The 19,482-nt window shown below is 38.9% G+C and overlaps 1 protein-coding gene across 1 annotated transcript in view; it reads right to left on the reverse strand.

Annotated features, from left to right (window-relative positions):
- CAP2 (cyclase associated actin cytoskeleton regulatory protein 2) overlaps positions 1-19,482 on the reverse strand; it is a 61,614-nt gene that overhangs the window by 24,606 nt on the left and 17,526 nt on the right. The window contains exons 4-6 of the mRNA XM_089516773.1: positions 14,686-14,763; positions 2,160-2,303; positions 1,531-1,616 (exon numbers count right to left, since the gene is read on the reverse strand). Coding sequence (XP_089372899.1) covers positions 1,531-1,616; positions 2,160-2,303; positions 14,686-14,763 — 308 coding nt within the window. The remainder of the gene's footprint in view (positions 1-1,530; positions 1,617-2,159; positions 2,304-14,685; positions 14,764-19,482) is intronic.

A 19,482-nucleotide genomic window follows, 5' to 3' on the forward strand; every position in this document is an offset into this window, starting at 1 on the left:
AAAGGGTTGCCTTTGCCTTCCTTTGAGGCTGAGAGAGTGTGACTTGCCTAGTGGGTTTTCATGGTTGAACAGGGATTAGTACCCTGGTCTCCAGTGTCATAGTCCAACACTCAAACCACTACACCATGTTGACCAAAGGATACACTGGCCATTGTATGTAACATTGTATGTGATACTTTGTGAATCTATTTTAAAATGGCCCAGCTTCCTGTTTAAAAGGTTAAACTGAGGCAGAAATGTGTTGGCAACAATATAGCAAACAGTTCAGATTTTACTGAGAATATCTGCATTTTTTAATGACTGAAGGTATTTTGTCACATTTCGTTTACAATAATTATAGGCATTAGTACTGAGCAGGATGTAAAGAACAGTCACAAATTTCCCCATCCTTAATTTAATAAGGTGCCTTGACACACCATGAGAACTTGCCAAGAAAATGGTAGACTGCTGTGAGATTTTGGCAGTTTGGGACTTTCTTTGCAAACAAATTGTTTTGTGAAAAAAAATGTTTTATACAAAACCCTCCAAACCTTTTGGGGAAAAAAACCCTCTGTCTTTTGTACAAAAAAGGACTTGGGCATGAACAATCATTTAAAAATATGCAAAAATTCTAGTAATCCAGCAGGCAAAAAGATTTGTAATTACTTCTTCTTGAATGTAGGCAACAACAAAATAAGAAATAAGAAATCGTACTGAGTGGTGTCACTGGTCAGATGGTGCTTAACTAGTTAGATTATGTTCCTAAAGGTAAACAGATTGATTAATATGACAGAATTAAGATGGGCTTTAATCTTTCGTACTGAAATCAATGCATAAGACAATAGTTATTACACCAACTCCAATGTGTGTATTTATTTGTTATTCTGTGCATTAGGCATGCACTTGTTTATTGTTTTAATATTTAATTAACCATTACTTATCTTATTCCATCTGTTCTAACACTTTATCAGGCGAATCTTTGTAAAAAGGTAGTCAAGATCAGAAAATTCACTTTTAAATACAAAATATCTGCTAAGAGAGTGTAGCTAGGATGCAAAATTTGCAAAAACAAAATGATTGTATTGTACAGCACATTCAAGATACACTTTTTGTAGTGAATTTAAAATAAAACAATATTCTTCAGATCAGGATGGGGAACTAGCCCACAGCCTTCCATCTTCAGCTTTGCTTCTTCCCACAGCATACAGGCTTGAAAAAAAGCAAATGTCCCTGTATGCTAACCATGTCCTCCATCACACCCTCCACTTAGCAATTAGCCTATGCAGGAGAGAAGAGAGAGAGAAAGAAGGGTGTGTGAACAGATGTTTCTGTGTTGATCAGAAGTTAGGAAAGTTACTTTTTGGACTACAATTCCTAGGATCCCCCAGACAACATGGTCATTTTTCAAGCTTTGATGTGACTGATTATGTCCCTGTCCCCAGCATGTATGAGGTAAAAATGGTTCTTCGTCCTCATTTTAGAACTCAGTTAAACTAATCCAATATGTCATATGAGAAAAGTAACAAATAGTTGGTGGAGAAAGTAACATACCTGTGTTTGTAGTCTTTTAACACCCTGTTAGTATAAAAGGTAGCAGCATCATTCATCTCCTTGACATAAGGCCCTGGTTTAGGAGACTGAAGAAAAATATAGTATCATCAGGTGGAGAGAAAATGAAGGTATGAAAACATAAGGCAAAAATCATCTCCATATATTTCAATACAGACATGAAGGGTCAGATTCAAAGTTAAATACACACAAAGGAGCCGACAGAAGCATCTTATTTTATGCAAAAAACAAGAAACTTTTTCTGCTGCCTTTTCCATTGAGGACTGAAAGACTCTAGTGAATGGGGTAGCTATGGCAAAGAGGACAGAAGAAGAAGAAAGTCTAAAAAATGAAGCAGAGGTCTATTTTTCAAGGATATCTTGTGAAGTATACTCAAGCTTATTTCAGAAGGGTCCTTGACCCTTAGTGAAATGGTTTGAGTGGCTGGGAAGAGCTGCTGTGGAGAGGATGGTGTGGCCAAGTCAGCTTCCATCAGCCCTATTCATTCTGGATCCAACCCAAATATTTTAAAACATGGAGGCGGATGAGCAGGAAAGCAAAAGCCTGCACAACCTTTGCATAGCATGTCAGAAACATTTTTCAAAGTCCATTATCTAAAACTGAGAACTTACAACTGCTATCCATCCAAGAGCTGGAATGCTTTCACTGACAGCAGACAGATGATTAAACATATTACTTCCGCGGTTTCTCTCTCTGAACATCTGGATTTCATGGATCTTGTCTGATATTGGTTTTAGAAGAATGGTCAATTCACCCTGTAATATTAAAAAATGAAGATTTATTATGTTGTCTGAACAGAAATTTTCTAGACATATAAAGAGAAGAATAAATGAGATATGGGCATTTTGAGCAACCATAGTCACTTGCTAGTTTCTGCATGTCAGTTACTTGCTTTCTGTTTGTGATCTTCTCTATAGAAAGAACAGCAAGTAAAGAATGTTTTAATTAAACACCTCACACCATATTACTTTTTCTTTGCAGGTAAGCCATGCTTTTATCATGGTGTTTCAGAGCCAGTTTTTAAGAAACAATTCAGTAATTTGTTTTCAGATATAAAATACTAAATATGATCTTAGATTACAGATAGGTATTTTCTAAATTTATTAATTTTCACTCTAGGCTTTTTAGCAGATTACTCCAAGCACACCAATTTACCCCCTCTTTAAAAAAGCCAAACAAACATAAACTATACTTAGAGCCTTGCTTACACCGTGTACTGTTTCAGCTTATCCACAGGAATCAGTGGCTCTTCTCTTATTATAAAGCAACAATTCTTTTCTTAATCTGCCTTCGTTCATCAACTAACAGGACAATGCAATGGCTCATGTACCAGTGTAAATCCCAACTCAGGGACACATGAGCACAAGAGCCCATTTCTGATGCCTCATCGACTTTATACTGCTAAAACTGGTGCCTCACCAAATTGGGATTCTCCTTTTTTCACCATGATAGCTTAATAAACACTACCATTTAACTGCTTAATGAACCCTTAATATGTCTGGTTTCTCTCCCATTTTTACAACTGCATGGTATCAGTTTTCAAGCTGCAATTTCTTCCACATTTTATGTCCTCTAAGGGAAAAAAATGGTTTCATTTCAGTTTTATTTAGAAACATGCCTCAGAACCATCTGATCCTGAAAGCTAAGCTAAACTAAGGGGGTCAGTCCTGGTTAGTACTTCTAAGGGAGACTGCCAACTAGTATTTCAGAGGAAGAAACCAGCAAAACCACCTTTGAGTTAGTGGCGTGCCTGTCTGGGATGTCACCCAGTGTGGAGGCAGGGCTTCCAGGGCTGAGCCCAAAAGGGCACCCTCCCACCTCACTGCCATGTTGCCATTCTACTTGTGAGTAGAATGGTGTGGAATGGTGCATACAGTGAGGTGCGGGCAAACTTGGCCTTCAGCAGCCCGTCGGCCTTCCAAGTCCCACATGACTATGGTTGTGTGGGACTCAGAAGGCAGCAGCAGCTCTGCTAGGCGTACCATTCCACCTAGTGACATCTTGCTCTGGAGTGTCACCCATTGCAGTCCGCACCACCACATCCCTCCTAGTGATGCCACTGCTCTGGTCACCATAAGTTGACAGGTAACTTGAAGGTGTTCATGCATGTGCACACACACACACACACACCCCTCACCAAATTCAGTGGGATTTGTTTTGCAGGAGCTGTCCTGCCTAAGTGTAGGTTTTTTTCCACATCCTCATTCTGGAAAATACAGGCAGCCATAGAGTCTGCTTAGATCAGTGCTACTCAAAATGATAGTCCAGTCCATGAACCACCAGATGCTAGTCCATGATGAGTTTCACAGGAACTATGATAATAATATGGCACAAATATGGTACCAATTCCCTGGCACACTGTGGAAGATACTGCTGGTCAACCCACATCTGACAGACAGAAACGAACTAGACTGAGATCTGCAATGCCAATATCTCATCCTACTAAATCAATAATAGTTCGAAGCTCCAGTGGGAGTTTTGATTACCTTGTTCAGAAAAGCTTGATCATTCTTTAAAATGACATTAATCTCCCTCAAACCTGTGTGTTAAATCCTTAGTTAAAATATATTGTCTGCGGCATAAACTTTTGTTTATTACAACAACAAAGGGAACCCCAGAAAACTAGACAAGAGTTGCTTCCTTGAGTGAGCTGGAAAGAACAAAGTTCTGAATGATAATTTTGAAATGAAAGAATTTCCCTTGATAAAGAAATATTCCCAAAATACATTAGGGGTCCTACGATACTGGTGCAGTTCTCTCTCTCTCTCTCTCTCTCTCTCTCTCTGCTTTTTAAACTTTCCACATGCCTAGCAGCCACTCAGGTATTTATCGCACGTGAGACTGGAACTCTAAACCGAAGCGCTTCCGTAGCAGTGTCACTTCGAATCCAAGGCAATTCACATGATGAACTATCACACATGTAGAACGAAATTGTGGTAATTACAGGGTCAAAGCGAAGTGAGTGCACACTGTATTAATACACCGATACATGCCATGCGGATTCAACTATTTGAATCGGCACCCTTGCACTTTGCACTTCCGGAGTGAAGAAGGGGGCCACTTCCTAATTCCAGTTTCACATGAATGCTAGCCTCATGTGAATGACAGCTTCACGTTTCCTCTTCCTTTCTATTTTATTCCCCCTGAAACATCCAAATGTGCCATCCTTGCCAGCCCCTCAAACCCTGCCAGCATCATCCAAATGTACCCTCCTTGACAGTCCTCCATTCCTCCCTGAAACATCCGAATGTGCCATCCTTGCCAGCCCCCCAACCCTCCCAGCATCATCCAAATGTGCCCTCCTTGACAGTCCTCCATTCCTCCCTGAAACATCCAGCACTCTTTCTATGGGCTTTGGAGTCCGTTTTTTCATCCTAACCAGCAGCCGTTTCTATGGGCTTTGGATTCAGATTTCCCTCCATGCTCCTGGGTCCTCTCTGTCAGATTTACCTCCATGCCCCCTTGCTTCCTAAGAATATGCCCTGGGAGGGATGGAAGAAGAGTACCTGGGACATCCTCCTCCTCCTGGTTCCTGTTTCACGTGAATGCTAGCCTCACGTGAATGACAGCTTCACGTTTCTTCTTCTCTTCTCTTCTATTTTATTTTTTACTTGATTTACTCTAGAATGTGTCCTGGGTCCTCTCTGTCAAATTTTCCTCCATGCCCCCTTGCTTCCTATGAATGAGTCCTGGGTCCTCCCTGTCAGATTTCCCTACATCCCCCCACCTGCTTCCTGCAAACTGTCCTGGCTCAGTGCTATGGAATTCTGGTAAATGTAGTGTTGTGAGACATTGAGCCTTCTCTGCCAGAGAGCTCTGGTGCCTCAGCAAACTAATAACTTATTATTATTATTATTATTATTATTATTATTATTATAAAATAAATAATTACTATTGTTATTATAAAATAATAAATTATTATTATTAAGGAAATATTATTATTATTGTTATTAAAAATTTCTTTCACTGCAAAATAATCAGTGTAGAAGCTGCAGGTTTACTTGGAAATAAATCCTTTGGATCTGAAGGAGACCCATTTTGTAGTAGTGCAGAAATAATCTGGTTTCTCTTATTCTCCATGCTCCCTAAAATACCACCTCCCTGAATCCAACCAACTCTCCTTCCCTTTGTAACAGCTGCCTTCTCTTAGGTTGCATCTGCACTGGGGAAATAATCCGTTTTGACTCCACTTTAACTGTCCTGGCTCAGTGCTATGGAATTCTGGAAGTTGGAGTTTGTTGCTCCCCCCAGCCTCCAATAGCCCCTTCCGTTGCTCCCATCTCTCCCCCCAGCCTCCTGATTCATTCCCTTCATCTGTCAGCTACATCCAAACATTTGTTCTTGAAGGAGCACCGGAAGCAAATGGGGCAAAACTGCAGCACAGCATCATGGGAAATGTGGGACCTTGGGTGTATTAGGACTTTGGGTGAAAAGCAAAGTTGCATTCCACACCAGACCAATTCGGAGTGAAATCGAAGTAAGCTTAGAAGCAATTTTTGTGAATTTACTTGTTACCGAATTCACCAAAATGAGGAGTCACTTTAGATTCACTGTGGAATGACCCCCATAGAAAACAATCACATGTGGTAATACATCACGTTATCACATGAATTTGCATCGTTGGACCCGCAGTGGCTTCGGATCAGAGCTGCAAAAACCTCAGTATGATAAACACCTCAGTATTGGTTGTTCTCTATCTCTCAGTGCATGTATGCAGACATCCACCCCACTAAGTTTTCATTCTCCCTTGTAGCTTTGTTAGTCTTTGTTAAGCATGGTAAGCTGTGGAGCTTTCTTGTAAGTAGGCCTACTCTCAAAGAAGCTGCCCAGTTAGTTGGGATGAACAGTATACTATAATAACTTATTCTGGACTTTTAAAATTAATATCCCATGATGCAGTTGGACAGTTTCAACCCACAGACTTCAGAGTCTTGTCCATTTTTAGACTATAATGTGTCATCTCATTTATTTCAAAATGGGGTAGCCTTCCCTTCCTCATAACCTGGAAAAGTGACTTTTTGGGGTTGAATCTCCAAGAAGCCCCCCCCCAAAACCCTTTCCCAAGCTCTTAGTCAGAATGGCTACATTGCTCATTCTGTTGACCGGGCCCTAGAAACGTTTGTCCCAAAGTTCTGCCTCAAACTGTGAAAGCGGCACCTTAAGTCAGCCCAAAAGAGGAGACAAAGTCAGAGCAGGAGCTGAGGATTGGTATCATGCGGTCATAGAAATATGATCTCATTAGGATAATGGGTCATGTTTAATTGGGCAGTGAGGGGGGGAAAGGAGAAATTCTTAGCCAAAGCCACAAAATAAACACTATTTGAGCTTCACAGGAAAGGCTAAAGAACAGCAAATAATCTCACATTAATTCCTACTGCACTGAGTAGATGGTTTTCACTCTAAAGGTTTTGGCAACAGGATACTGCATGTATAAATATTTCACAATATGTACCTCAAAACTGTAGGATTTGTTCTGATTCCAGTTTTTTACATTTCTATGGTGAACGTATTTTACCTTTCTGATTTATTCTTTTTTAAAAGAAGACTGATATAAGAATAATGCATACAATCAGCATGTTAATGGCAAATATATTTGACTGAAGGATTTTAATATCAAGCTAGCTGGGTTACTGACAGCTATGAATAACACATTTATCATGAGTGAACTAGATATAGATATATATTAACACCATTTTCAGAGGCATCTGCTACTGTCATCCTATTTAGAATTGTTCTTCTTCCCCTTATACTTCCAATATGCATATTGCCCCAACTGCATATAGCCCTCCTGACTGTGTTTGTAGACCTTGTCAAAAATAACCCTGGTTACTTTTGCAGCCCATTTCATGTATTCTTAAAAGCATAGAGCAATCTTTTAGTGCTTCAACAAGGAAAAGGTCCCTGTCCTCCTTCCCCTTTTCCTTGAATGCTGAGACATTCTGTCCATGTAGTCTGCAGAACTCTATGGTGCTAGAGGTTTCTCTGACATAACTTTTGTACTACAGTCTAAGTGTTACAGCTGCTGTTAAATTTCAGTAACAACTGGGATTACTGCAGGAAATTTGCGGCTTCTGGCCATATGGAAGCTGACATATGAGGCCAAATACACAGATGCATTTCTATCCAATTGTTTCTGCCCAATTGTTTTAAAAATTTGGCCAAATTTTTACATTGCTTCCATCAATGAGTAAAATTACACTGTAAACAACATCACATTTTGGGGCCTTAGGGATTTAGAATTGTACAGTTACCTATCATCACTACACTGTAGACACTAAGTAGTATTGTTAGTAAAGCATTACAATGAATACTAGAATAGCCCAAGAATGTATTAAGCCAAAGTGTTAAAGGTTACTTCCTGTGTTCAGTTTGGATGGGCAGCAGGATTTTGAATTTTGTAACTGCAACAGACAATGAATTCCATTTTGCTAATAGGAAAGACCATGACCTGACTTTGACAGAAAACAACAACTATAGACCAATATGACTATTAATAACAACTGTAAATTGTTTACAGTAGTGTGATTTTGGCCGATAGGCTAAACATTATTAACAGCATATTTCAAGGATCTGAATTATTTTTTAAGCGTGCAATTGCAGAAATGCATGCAAAGATTTTCAGCAAACTGGAATACATGGCAAAATTTTGTCTTTGATTAGACAAGATTAGGAATAATTCCCTTTTTTAAATTTGTGAATAAATTTCCACATACTTAAAAAAAACCTCTCTTTTCAATCATAGTTTCTCCACAAGTACAAATGATTTCCAGTTGTTTTCTAATTTTAGTATTTAATATTAAGCATCAGAAAGAAATTCTGGTGAGGGAATGAGTTGCAGTTACAGCTTTCTAAAGAGCAATTCTACAGGCAAATAGCCACTAGCTGGTATACATCAGCTGTAATATCAGAAGATGGTTTTGTCATGTGATCCTTTCCACTTCGAATACAAATATAGAACATGACCATAAAAAGTAACAGAGCATTCACTCTGCTAAGTAATTTATTGTAGTTGATGTAGGATTGGCATGCCAGCTGGAATTATCTTCCCTGCTCTGGCTATTTTTGCATATATAGAAAATAAAGGGCTTCAAGGTGGCATAAAATGTAAGCATCACTGGCAAAGAAAAAAAATCTCAATAAAACTGTTTGAAAGTGCACTTGCTTGTGACTTCTGAGTCTGGATATTCTATTTTAACTGGAGGAATCACTAAAATTCATGACCTGATATTTGAATAACAGAGTGAGAAACAAATCCTAGGTCCTGTTACTTTTGTATTCCCTTTTTGTGCTATTTAATAGTTTAGTTACTGTTTTTCTGTCAGGGTTCACTTGCATCTTAAAGCAAAGGGTCAACATTTTGAACCAGCATGGTACACAGGAACTCTGCAAATCCCCTGTGTCTCCACTGTGCTGTTTCTGAATATTTGCAAAGCTACTACGCCATGATCACAACTAGCCAGCTCAGTCACAGCTTTAAGTTATTAAAGCAATCCGTCTAGACAACAGAATGACACAATTACTCGCTTTCTGCAGCATTTATATGCTGTCATCTTATTTTCTCTGCTCTGTGAATTCTGATAAATTAGTGGTTGGCCTTCCTGTTTGGATCCCACATTGACTGTGTGGCATTAAGTTATATGTTTAAGCAGACCCAGATGACATCACACTGATAGTGTCACGGGTGAGTCCTTTTTCTTTTCTTGCCTGGTCTATCAGGTATCCTTTATATTATAGGATGCCATCCGCAAGCCAGTGGATTATTTTGCTTTCTTGCTTTCGAAAGGGAGGAATAAAAAGCTATCACACCACTCAGCTTTATGCTCTTTGCAATGGAAACTGTTACTCAAACAACTGTCATGAACAATAAATTTTGACATCTGTTTTCAGGCCACAATATGATTTATTTGAGTTGGATTTAATATACAGAATTCCATATGAAAAAAGAAAGGCAATTCCATTTCAATTAAAAAACCAACAACAGTAACTAAATATTTACCAAGCAGTGTTCTTGTTTAAGCAAGTAAGTGCTAAAGGGGATCTCTCTCATTGTTTTTCCTTTGTGCATGAGTAAAGGTCATTATCAATAGACTTTGTACTCATTAAAACAGCTGTACACAACCATTTTTGCCCTTGGGGCTACATCCACTGCTGGCTGGAAGGAGGAAGGAGGAGCTTTACCTTCCTGCATGTATGGCTGATATTCTGTTAGTGACATACCGAGGTGTCACTTCTATACTGATTTTTTTTTATTGTTGTGGAGGGAAGAATTCAGTACCTCCTTTACACACAGCCCCAAAGCCAGCAACACTCACGTTCTCCTGTGGGGCCCTTTTTCCACGGCCATTTAGTGACCAGGGGGAGAGTAGAGGATTGGCACTGGAGATGAGCCTACCTATGTCCCTACAGCAATAACGCAGAATGACAAAGACCTCTTCTGAGACCTCTTGGAGGCCATCCAGAGCTCCCAATGAATGATATCGTCATTGTGCCTCTGGCTACAGGGACATAGCCAGATGTTCCTTCAGCACCTTCACTCTCCATGGGTCATGCTGTAGGGGTGGCAGAGGAGATAGATGAGTCTGCAGGAGAGGATATGTATCATACAATATGTCTCTTGATGCAGGTTCTCAGCCAACATGTTTACACACCCTGATCGAAGCTGGAAAACAGTTATCTTGGAAATGGGAACACTGGAGGTAGTTAGAAGCTGTTCCATCTTCTCCTTCCAAGCAATTTTGAAAGCTAGCACCCCTTCCCAAGGGCCAAGTAAAAGTGGATAGGGGTCTCATTGGCTTCAGTGGCCACACTGAAAGTGGCAAAGATCCATGTGCAGCCCTGTGTTAAAGCTGTTCACAGAATTAATAAATAATTATTTCCTAATTACTGCAGAGGCAGCTGTGGCAATCCTGGCTGATCTGTGCCTATCAGAGGCTATGTAAACGAAGCTGAGCAAATGCACTCCTGGCCATCCAAAAACAGTACTGGATTTCAAAGCATTTCCATGGTGCATATCTGATTTTTTAGATGAAATTCTACATAGTGCAAAAGTTGATACTCCAAATCTCAGGTTAAGCAAACAAACAGTATGTCCATCTTTTCTAGACTGAGTCTCAGTTTGTTCACTCATATTCATTTCATTCAGACAACAGTTTAAATATTCCATTGTATCTTTGGCACCAGTAGAAAAACAGAACAAACCTGGATATCATAGCATACTGATGACACTCAGAGCCTGAATTCCCTCCCTTGACAACTCATTTAGTTATTAAAGAGTATATGGGTCAAAACAGATTTCTGAATGCCAAATACCAAAGGCCAAATAGAGACCAGTAGCCCATCCTCCCCGGCACCACTTTCTGGGAATTCCCTGCCAAAGAGAACCAAAACCACCACAGAATGGTGCCTCCTGCTCTCATATTAGCCAGTTATCTCAGGAGGGTATTTGCTTCTGCAAGCATTCTGGAAGCATCTTCATAGTAGAGGAGTTGTCATATGCCTCACATTCATAGATAGAATCTAAGAATCTAGATTAGTCTTAATGCAGAAACTCACAGAACATGTCTCTCCTGGGCAAACACACAATGATAATGTCATTGAAAATAGTTTTGCATTCATAACTTATGCCAATAAGCACTAAACCTATCAACATTTTGCTAAATCTCATTAATCATTCTAGTTCACTGTTCCATCATAATAACATTTCACAGTTGCTCCAGTATAAGCTGTTTCCCCCTACCTCCTGGAAGTTTATTGCTTCCGTAGCTGTACATAATGCCTCCATATCACATTTCCGTTCATTACACTGTACATTTACAGGGCTTTAATTTGTTTTTAATTTTTATCTTTTCCTACCTTTAGTCTTATGAAAATCAATTTAAAGAAATAAAATGGGCAAAGGCTTGTGGTTTTATGTTATTATCATCTTCCCATACAAAGTAGCACAGTTACTCCATTATTTAAGGGATAATTACATTCACACTAACATGTGGCCTAATATGGAGCTGGGTATGTCTTTAAATATTCTGCCATGTAGAAGATGGAGAATTTTCTGCTGCTCTGGAGTCTAGGACACGAACCACTGGGTTCAAATTACAATAAATGAGATTCCACCTAAACATTAGGAAGAACTGCTTGATGGTAACAAATCTTTGACAGCAGAATGGACTGCCTTGGAGGGTGTGGACACTTCTTAAGAGATCTCTAAACAGAGGGTGGATGGTCATCTTTCAGGAGGGCATTAGTTGTGTATTCTTGAATGGCAAGGGGTCGGAGCAGATGACCCTTGTGGTCTTTTCCAGTGCTAAGATCTAGTACTGTATCATTTATTTTAAATTTTTCTATATAAGGCACACCACAGCAACAGCAGGCAGACCAAATCTCCATCCCACACACATACACACGTATGATTACTAGATTCTACTAGCCATTCATACATTTTTATCCTTATTTCAAACAAACTACCTCCTTCATGTGGCCAAAACATTTAAGATGTGATCCAAAGCACAGAAGTGTACACAGGGTCCTTTGGGAGAACAATCAGATTCAGTCACCTCAAAGTTAGCTTTTTCTACCCATCACCCCTTGCTTTCCCTTTTCTTCAGGCCTGGAAAGACAGGCCAAAATAAAGCTGCTTTGGGTCACTTTGGAGGCATGCTATTTAAATGATGCATGCGTCCTAAGAGTCTGGAAGCCGTGCCAAAGCCACGTTCCAGTCCTAAGGACTGGAGCGCAGCTTTGGCGTAGCTTCCAGACTCTTAGGACGCATGCATCATTTAAACAGCATACCTCCAAAGTGACCCAAAGCAGCTTTATTTTGGCAGTCTGTATGGGGCCTTTGTTACTATTATACTCAATTAATTCAGACTTGCAGAAAACTACAACAGTTCTGCCTAACCTTATCCCTGCATCATGGTCTGTTTTTTCATGCAAAGACAGTGCTTTTGGCTTACAGTCTGAGCTATCTTCTACCTCGAGGTAATCTGAAGTTAGAGGTCAGGAGGTTTCAGGATTATCTAGGCCACACAGTCCGATGGAAGATTACATAGCCACTTTATATCTATAATCTACACACCAGCAAGGATGTAGTGAGCCAGTTTTCACTGGTGGAGTGAAGGTAACAGAAGGGTTTGGGTATCAGTTACTATAAAGAGATTTCTGCAGGGAAACTTTTTTTTAAGCAATGACAAAATAACTCCCAATTAATGCATTTTAAACAGAGATTTATTTTGAAGCTTCTAATCAGGCAAATCAATTTAAAATATAATGTTTTCCAAATAGTGCAAAATAAATAGTGACTAGGAAGTACTTGCATATTGTGGCAGTCATCCTGTTTTGATCTGAATTGTTTAAAAGTTTAATGAGCCTTGATTTCTCTACAAACTTGCAGATAAACTGCCCACGTGAAGTTCCTTCAAATATGTTACTTTCAAAACTCAAGTTTACTAAATTTGTTTTCTGCTGGAACACTGAATATCTGTCTAATTGGGGGTTGGCAATGTCTTCACATATCCACTATCACATGTGTCAAAATTTAGAATTTTTACACACAGTTGTAAATGCACCAAAGCTAAGTCCTGCAGAATACAAAGAGCACATGCGTATACAATGTTTCAGTAAATTCATGAAATTTTAGTGCAGGGCTTTTGCAGGATGCAACAATATCCTTTCCTTTGGATACGTACGCTATATTTCTAAATGCTCAAGTGCAATGCTAGAAATCTGGAGCTGAAGAAAGATTTCACTGAGGAGACAGAATACTAATTGGAGGTTGGTAATGTCTTCACTTATCCTCAGCCACTACATCTTTGCACACAGCCTTCCCCAACCCAGTCTTTGGGTTTTGGATGACAACTCATCTATAACCAGCATGCTCAATAGTCAGGAATGAAAACTGCTCCATGCCTTGTAATAGAAGTATAACCCTAAGCACAGCAATGCTGAAGAAAGAAGCATACATCGACCTCTCTGTGGAATAAGTAATGTGTGAGCCTGTGTTCATGTCTTCCTTTAATTTCTTCCCCTTTCTTGCACCATTAGTTTTTGATATAACAAGTTTCCCATAGCACTTGATGCAACACATTGTATACATTTGAAATCACCCTTTATATCCACCCATTTCTATCTTGCGTTCTTCCCCGCTTATGTAATATAAGCCTCCTCCCCTTCTCCATATCCTGCTTTATCCTCCAGCCTGCTATCACCTCTCTATGTTATTTTCCAAATGTTGCAGCATAGACACTTTCTATATATCTGTGAAAAACCACAGGCCTAAATCAGGAGTGGGAATTATGTGTTAGACCTTCAGATGTTGTTAGACTGTAACTCTCAGCATTCTCTACCACTGCCAGTGGTGACTAGGGCTGCTTGGGACCAGCAGTCCAACAACATCTTAAGGACCATATAATTCCCACCCCTGGCTTAAACAAATTTGCTAATCCCCAACAGAATAGACCCACTAAATCAACGGGATAAATAACGTTATTCATGTGAGCATAAAAACTATCTTGCTGGATCATATCAAAAAGAATACATAGTTGTGATTCTATTTCCAACAGGGGCCATCTAACTGTCCCATTTATATTCACAAGCCATGCCAAGGAAATCGTCCTTGCTAGGGAACCATTGCCTGTTGTATAACCCCTGGACCTGGTAATCAAAGGTATGTGATGTTTTTAAAATGTGCACCTCTTTTTAGCTATCAGTTGCTATAACTAATAATGATGACAGACATATCTTCCACGATCTAAAAAGTAGTGTCAAATAAACACGAAAGAGAATGGATAGCGTCACTAAATGCACTTGATAGTAAGCAGAAGACTCAAAACCACTTTTGCTGTGGAGTATGACAAAGTTATCAGCTTGTTTTGTACATATAAAATCATATCTCATGCCTGTGCTGTAAATGAAATGGTAGCCAAATTAATTCATTCAAAGCTTGGAATATTACATTTTTGGATCACAATTCCAAGAATTCCTCAGCCAGCATGGCCACTCTAGAAGTTGCAATCCAAAAAAATAACTATCACAAGCTTTGGTCTGAACTATGAGAATTAACTTCAGAGGGTTAACAAGATTCAGAATGATCATCCACTACTATCTAAAACCAAAAATGCCACTTCTCCCACACATATATCTTACCTCCTGAGGTTCCTGATATTGTGAGGTCAGCAGAAGAAATGTTCTTTGTGCTTGGAAAGCGGCACGGACCATTTCTGCCTGTGGGAGGAAAAGAGAAGCAAATTGAACTGTCAATATTAAAAAAAAACTGTCAGCATTTTCATGTGGGATTTTTTCAATAGAGTCATTAATGGTTTTGTAAGTAAAACTACCCAACTCTCCTTTCATTTTTAATTCCTAATTGCTCAAACCCATAGTCAATCTTATTTGATGACAAACTGTACAGTACACTTTCTATTATCTCATTTTTAAGAAACAGAAAAGTAGTATTTTACTCTGAACAAAGCTATGATTCCTATCACAACACACGAACTTGACACATTCCACCTATGCAAGGGGCAAAGATAATTTCTTGCTTTATTTCATTGCTCTCAAATGTGCACTCTGTTTCCTTGTGCTATATACTGTAGTTTGGAAAACAGCTAAACATATTATAATTCTTTAAACTCTTTCACACTCTAAACAGATTTCCCCCCAGTATGTTTTATCCACAGTAAGTGTGGCATAGTGGTTTGAGTGTTGGACTACAACTCTAGAGACCAGGCTTCGATTCCCAGCTCAGCCATAAAACCCACTGGCTGACCTTGGGTATGTCACATGTTCTCAGCCTCAGGAAAAGGCAATGGTAAATCATCTCCAAACAAACCTTGCCAAGAAAAACCCATGATAGATTCACTTTAGGGTCACCATAAATTGGAAAAAAACTTGAAGGCATACAACAACAACAACAACAACAACATAAAAGACAATGGATAAAAAATGAAGAAAATATGAAGAAAACATTAATAAAGCTTAGAGAGAGAGTGAGAGGGAGAGAGAGAGAGAGAGAGAGAGAGAGAGAGAGAAATTAAAGAAGTTTTAGGTTAAAGGCCCTGTAATTTATTTAGAAAAATATGTAAGGATACATGCTGTTTATAATTATCAATCATATAGAGAGAGTGGATAGGGACCAATTTTTCCATTTTCATACCACCAACTACCAAGATTCATCCAACAAAAGTGAAAATATGTTCACAATAGGCAAAAAGAAGCAATTTTCACACATTAAACCACTGATTTGTGGAATTCATTTTAATAATTAGGATGCTTCCAAACAAAAGGTCCCTACCACTTACAATTAAAAGGAACTATGCATCTATTCCATTGTATTTCCTTGATGAATTTTCATAATTAAGGGGGGGGGGGACAGAATGAGGAAATGTGAGAAGGAAATTATATCTGGACTTCTTGTAAATGGAAGGCTTCTCCCATAGTAGGAATTTAGTGTGGAATCTCCATGGTTTTCCCCCCCACACACCTTTGCCAAGAGAAGGGCGGGGCATACAACATTTATATCTATTTCTAATCTCCCTGTGTCTTCCGGTTTTTCTTCCATCTTTTATCTGATTAAAGAAAGCTTTATCTGTTTAGAAGAAGAATACTGCCACATAGATGTCAACGCCTTTAGTGCTACTTTTTTTTTTTTATAGAATCATGGTTTTGATATGACAATAACATGCCAGTTGAATTACTACTGCAGCTCAGCATACCATTTTACAACTCTAATATATTTATTTGATATTTAATTGGTGCTAAAATGCATTTCTAGCCACACTTTAAATATTTAAATACTAGAGATATTGCTTAAAACAGATAATATTATATCACTATTTCATAATAATGCTTTTTTTTTAAAAAAAAATCCTTCAAATAGTTGTTTTCAAATTGTTCAAATTGTCACCTTTTTTCCTAATTAAATATTTCCAATCTATACAGTACTTTCCATTCAAAATGAATATGGAGTTTCAACTAGATTCACTCCTTACTTCCATAAGCACTCCTTCCCATCTGTCACTGTGAACAGAATACTGCATGATGAACATGATAGAAAAGGGCAGTATCTCCAGTAATGCTAGAAAGTAAACTACAGCTTTACAACAAACTACAAACTACAACTCCACTTGTAGCCTAGAATTGGAACACATATAATGTATTAACACCAGGAGATAGGTGACTCAGAGCCACACATTTGGAAGCAGCTCTAGTGTGGTGTGGACCTCATGTCTGACTCTCGGAAGATGAAGGTAAGAAAGCCCCCTTCATTTTATACAAACAATAAATAAAGTTCAATTGTATTAACATGGTTAGTCAAACTTCTCATTCTTTATCAAAAGCATTATTTTGAAAAGCATTCCAGTACAAGATACATTTGCAAATGTTAACTGTTTAGATAAGAGATTCTTTGGTCTCTTGCAAAATGTAATGCAAAAGATAAAACTTAATTTCTCTGAAAGAGCTAACTCTTTGGCATGGTTGTTAGTTCTAACCATAGCAGCAGAGATAACATTAACATCTGATGTGTGCACACATGCATGCGCGCACACACATACACACACACACCCCTACTTCATATCCTTGTTTGCTGATGTATAACTTACTTGGCTATATAATCCATATAATTAAAATACATGAACTAAATCCAATGGATAGATTTGTTTAAATCTATACATTTAAGTATCTGTTGAACAACATGCCCTTTGGAATGAACTAATCTTGGTGGGGGCAGAGGATGATAATCTTTTGTGTTGCAGTGTATTGTTTTGTAGGGTTTCAAATGACTTTTTTTTTTTTTTTGGTGTCTCATTATTTCCCCCCTCATTGTATACTGCTTTACAATAGGAACTGCTCTCTCTAATCTAATGCTTACTTTCAAATGCCAGAAAATGCTCCTCGTAAAAGTGCAGACACAAGTCTTTTCTCATCTGGGGTAATGACATCATGTCCTGACTCAACTGTTAGCAATACTGCCTGAAAACCGACATGAACCATTTGGACACAGCAACATGGACGCACGTGCATTTTTCTGCCCTGTGAGCATAATGCTGTGCTCATCATGAAGTAGCCAAATAACAGATTTAACAGCCTATGAGGAACTTAAGCAAGAATAAATGTGACAATATCTTCATACCTGGTATATAAAACAGAACTGATTCTGGACAAGTTTATTAAAGGTTTGCCATAAAAATCTTCCTCTTCATTGGATTGGGTCATTTCAGAACTCTTTTCTACTAACCCACTGCTTTGGAAATCTAGCGTCTCTCATAGTTTTAATATGAATCAAACCCCAATAAAACTGACTGTTTAGTTATTCTAATTGGATAACTGTTGGATAACTTTTATAACCCACATTTCTTCACTTGAAGATTATAATGCTAATTCAATCAAAACACGTACTATTCTAAAAATAAAGAAAACAATAAATAAATAAAATATATGCACCAGAAGTCATTAAGTATCGTGCTCAACACAGCTCACAAATTTAAGTAGAACAGACTAGGATTTATTGAGTGGGCCCCTCTCCCTCTGCAATTTTGTGGCTTGCAAAAATCGGGATGGCATCTCCCAACCTTCAGTCCCAATTCGGATTTAGAGCCCCTGTTAGCGCCCAAACCTCATTGCACAGCCTTCGCTACTTCTGCTCTCCCTTTACTCCATTCCCCTGGGAAAGCCACATGGCTACTTGTGAGGGGAGGGTGAGAGGAAGCTTGGGGAAGGAGGCATGGGGAATGGGGAAATGAGAGGAAAGGAGGAAGGTTGTGTGTGCATGTGTGAAAGAGACTCTCTCTGTGTGGGAGAGAGAGAGAGAGTGAGAGAGAGAAGCATTGCAGCGACAGAACAAGACTCTGGAAGGGGGTTCAATCTCCATTTCTTCACATTTGCCCGCCAACCAAAGACAAAACTGGCAGGAAAGCACTATTGAACTTTTGCACTGCAAATCATACACGACAACAGCGCTAAAGGAAGTCATTAATGGATTTTTCCTGTGAGTAAAAAGACTCGCTTCTACTACCCTCTCCCACGGTTCAGCAACACAACAGCAGCAACATCATGCAGGAGAGGGGAATCGAAGTCTGGTTATCATGTTATCCTACCACATTGATGACCGTGTGCAATAAGGCCACAGTAACTTAATGCAAATGGTCTGGCACACACATTTACCTCTTCCTCACTCAATTCCATACATGATGCATACATTATGGGAAAGTTTACAAAAAGTGATACATGTATTATGAGAAAATTTCCAAAAATGAATGCTCCTTTAGGCCGCAGGCAAAATGTTCCTACTGCTGGCTACAGAGAACTCTGAGCTTAGGGGCAGAAGGGAGGGAAGAGCAGCATATCTGCATTCTCCCACTCCACTCCAGTTCAGTTCTGTTGTTGCTGGGATTTCATTTTTTACAAACTCCCTCCTACTGAAACCCACTCCAGGAGTGTCACAGATTAGAAACTGGTTTTTACTGGTCCATGGCCTCTCATGGCACATTCACTGCCGTACCCACAGCATGCCTCAAATTCTCCCTTGCCTGTGTTAAATCTCCTCCGTCATAGAAGTAAGGACTGTAGAAGTTGCCACAGGGGATATATAAAAATAAACTTTTTTCTTCAGGGTGATGGAGGAGTTTCCAATAAATCTAATATTCCTGAGATACCCTTCCAGATCCATAGGGTCATAGTCTTATTAATTTAGGCTTGTGCTGATACTTCTGAGTTAATATATGAAATCCTATACATATCTACTAAAAAAACAAGTCCCATTGGGTTCAAGTAGCTGTGGACATGACTGCATCCTAAAAAACACTTTAAAAAGCACTAAATATGCTTTTTTTTCTTTACATAATACATAATTTTCTTGTGAACTCTCTCAGATATTACAATTCATTCAGGTATGTAAGAATTTTCCAGGCAACAGGTGCTTTCTGAAACCAAATACAGTACAAC

The sequence above is a fragment of the Sceloporus occidentalis genome, unplaced genomic scaffold, assembly GCF_023333645.1.
Source record: "Sceloporus occidentalis isolate IW3139 unplaced genomic scaffold, rSceOcc1.0.p SCAF_3, whole genome shotgun sequence".
NCBI classification, from domain to species: Eukaryota; Metazoa; Chordata; class Lepidosauria; order Squamata; family Phrynosomatidae; genus Sceloporus; species Sceloporus occidentalis.